The sequence below is a fragment of the Alligator sinensis genome, unplaced genomic scaffold, assembly GCF_000455745.1.
Source record: "Alligator sinensis unplaced genomic scaffold, ASM45574v1 scaffold527_1, whole genome shotgun sequence".
Taxonomy (NCBI): Eukaryota; Metazoa; Chordata; order Crocodylia; family Alligatoridae; genus Alligator; species Alligator sinensis.
Window position 1 is genome coordinate 2,628,364 of NW_005841958.1, and position 2,491 is coordinate 2,630,854.

Here is a 2,491-nt window from a genome sequence, read left to right on the forward strand (position 1 = left end):
GAATAAGTGAAAGAGATGGCATTTTTGCCTGTTTTCCTTGGGAGAAATCCTCCTCAAAAAAAAAAGGGGGGCGGGGGAGGAAAAGAAGGGAAAAATGAAAAGCCCGCAGTACTTTCCGCAGGGGCTGCTGGCGAGCGGGCGGCCGGGAACGATCGCACTCAGGCAAACCCTTCAAGTGCCGTAGAAAATGCCTCTCTGAATTTGTTCAGTCGAATAAATCTGACTTAACCATAGCCCAGATTACTGGAGTCATTTAATTACAGATAGTATTGATCCCGAAGTTATCTCGAGAGCTGGCCACACTCCTTGGAGCGGCCAAAGGTAAACACGGGTCCTTTTTCTTTTTTTTTTTTTAAAGCAGTTTAAACTCTGGTTCTGTCTGAAAGTGCCTGATAAAGGCCCCAGCAAGGGGGGGAAAGGGGAACGGGAGCATTTTAATAAGCTGGTTTAACCCGCTTCGCTGCCTCTTCAGAACAGAGAGCGGCGGTGCCAGACACACAGCTCCGCCGCATTTTCATATTCTCCTAAAGTCCCCCATTAAAAAGCTGAGCGGGGAACAAGGGGTGAGTTTAATTTGCTTTTAGTTTGCTAATTGAAGGGGAGGACGGTTCATTTCTGCCCGCTGATCTCCCCAAAGCGAGCTCGTTTGTAGGGAACCGGGGGTTTGACATCTGGACAAAAGACCCCAAGCAGCTTCGGAATCAGACGGGACAAAGACCACCTTAAATACAGCTTTGCCAGTGGAAATAAGCCTGTGACCGGTCCCTTGTTCCGAGAACCTCATAAAAGTGGCGATCCCTTTGTTTTGTTTTGTTAGCCAGACATTTTAAAACAAAAGCCCCAACCTCTTTATTGCTTCCCCCCGAAAAGGGGGGGAAAAAGTGTTACAACTTAATCCCATCTGTTTACGGAGAACTTTGAACCAGGCTGCGGCTGGGGGTTATCCCCCCCGCCCCCCTTTAAGTACAGTGCCACATACTGTAGCAGGGACACGTCTCTCGGGCTGAGCCTCCCGGACAGGGAGGAGAAAAAATATATAAGCCAAACCCTACAACGTCTCCTCCAGCCACAGCAAGGAGAACGAACCATGCAGCTCGGGAGAAGCCGAGCGCAGAAACCCTCGCGCTAAATAATCCATCCGGTTCCGAGCAGACACACGCGTAACACGCGTCCGAACCAGATTAACGCGGAACAGCGAGGGCAGACGGGGCGCCCCGAGCCGCTGTGGTGACAATCCTCACACAACTCAGTCCCCTGGCGGGCCAGCACCCGAGGGGACCCGCACCCCGTCCCTGCAGACGGGACACCCCACAGCCGAGCCGAGCCTTCTGGCTTTGCTGTGAACCCAGGCCTCCCTGGTTGCGGCAGGTGCTGGGGACCAGCTGCAGCAGGACAAACCCGACGGGGCCCTCCGTCGGGCCCAGCGCGGGTCTAGCCCGCAAAGCCGCCACAGGCCGCAGGGCCGCGAGCAGAGGCCCGGTGCCGCTTGGCACCGACGTGCAGGGCCCGACGCCGGCCCCAGAGCCGCAGCCCCCGACGGGAGGAGGTCTCTCCTCTCACCTGAGTTTCCGTGAGGCTGAGGCTGTGCGCCAGCTGCTTCCTCTCCGCTCCCACGACATAATGGTTCTTCTCGAAGGCATGTTCCAGCCGCAGGAGCTGGGACGGGGAGAAGGCGGTGCGAATGCGCTTGGGCTTCCTGGCCAGGGCGTTGTGCAAGAGGAAGCTCTCCGGGCTCGTCTCGTTCCCTGGCCGACGGGGCAAGAGCACAGATTAGCCCCGCGCTGCTCTGCTGCGGGCAGAGGACCCCTTTGCTCACTGCCCTCATTCAGGCCCCTCATTGCAAGGCCCGGGGTGCGGCGCAGGGAAGAACCGAGGAATCAAATCCACTCGGGGAAGCGAGGGCCCGAGCCCCGCCCTGCCCCTCCGCGACCCCCGGGCCCCTCCGCGCACCGCGGCCCCTTCTTGGGCTCGTTCACCCGCTCCGGAGCCGCTCCGCACTCGCCCCTGCGCTGCCCCGCAGGGATCGAGGCCCAGAGAAAGCCCAGCCCGGCCCGAAGGCTGCTGCACGGGCCCGGGGGGCTCCGCTCGCCACGAAACCGAGCAAAATAAATACAAGGGGCCAAGTTGCATTCCCCACTGTCCCCGCCCTGCCCTTGACGAGCTGCCCCGGGTGGCCGGGAGGAGGCCTCCTCCTCTGCCCCGGCCTCTGCAGCCCGCGCTGGGACCGATGCTGCGGGCAGGGAAACCTGTCATTTTGCTCCGAGAGGGCAGCAGCCGCCTCGGTGAACGGGCCAGAGGGGATTGATTTTTTAAAAGTAAATAAATAAGGATAACTCTCTCCCCCACCCCCAGCCCTACCCCATCCTTTCTTTCTTTCTTTCTTTCTTCCCTTCTTTTTTATTTTTATTTTTTTCCCTTTGGGAAGCGGCTGGGTGCGGGGAGCGGGCGGGACGGCGGGGGGAGGAAACCTGCCCTCGGAGGAAGGGGGGGA

At 58.9% G+C, this 2,491-nt stretch overlaps 1 protein-coding gene across 1 annotated transcript in view; it reads right to left on the bottom strand.

Annotated features, from left to right (window-relative positions):
• Positions 1-2,491, bottom strand: part of EMX2 (empty spiracles homeobox 2) — a gene marked incomplete at its 5' end in the record, with an annotated part of 5,333 nt that overhangs the window by 2,182 nt on the left and 660 nt on the right. The window contains one exon of the mRNA XM_006020566.2: positions 1,561-1,745. Within this exon, the coding sequence (XP_006020628.1) occupies positions 1,561-1,745 (185 nt within the window). The remainder of the gene's footprint in view (positions 1-1,560; positions 1,746-2,491) is intronic.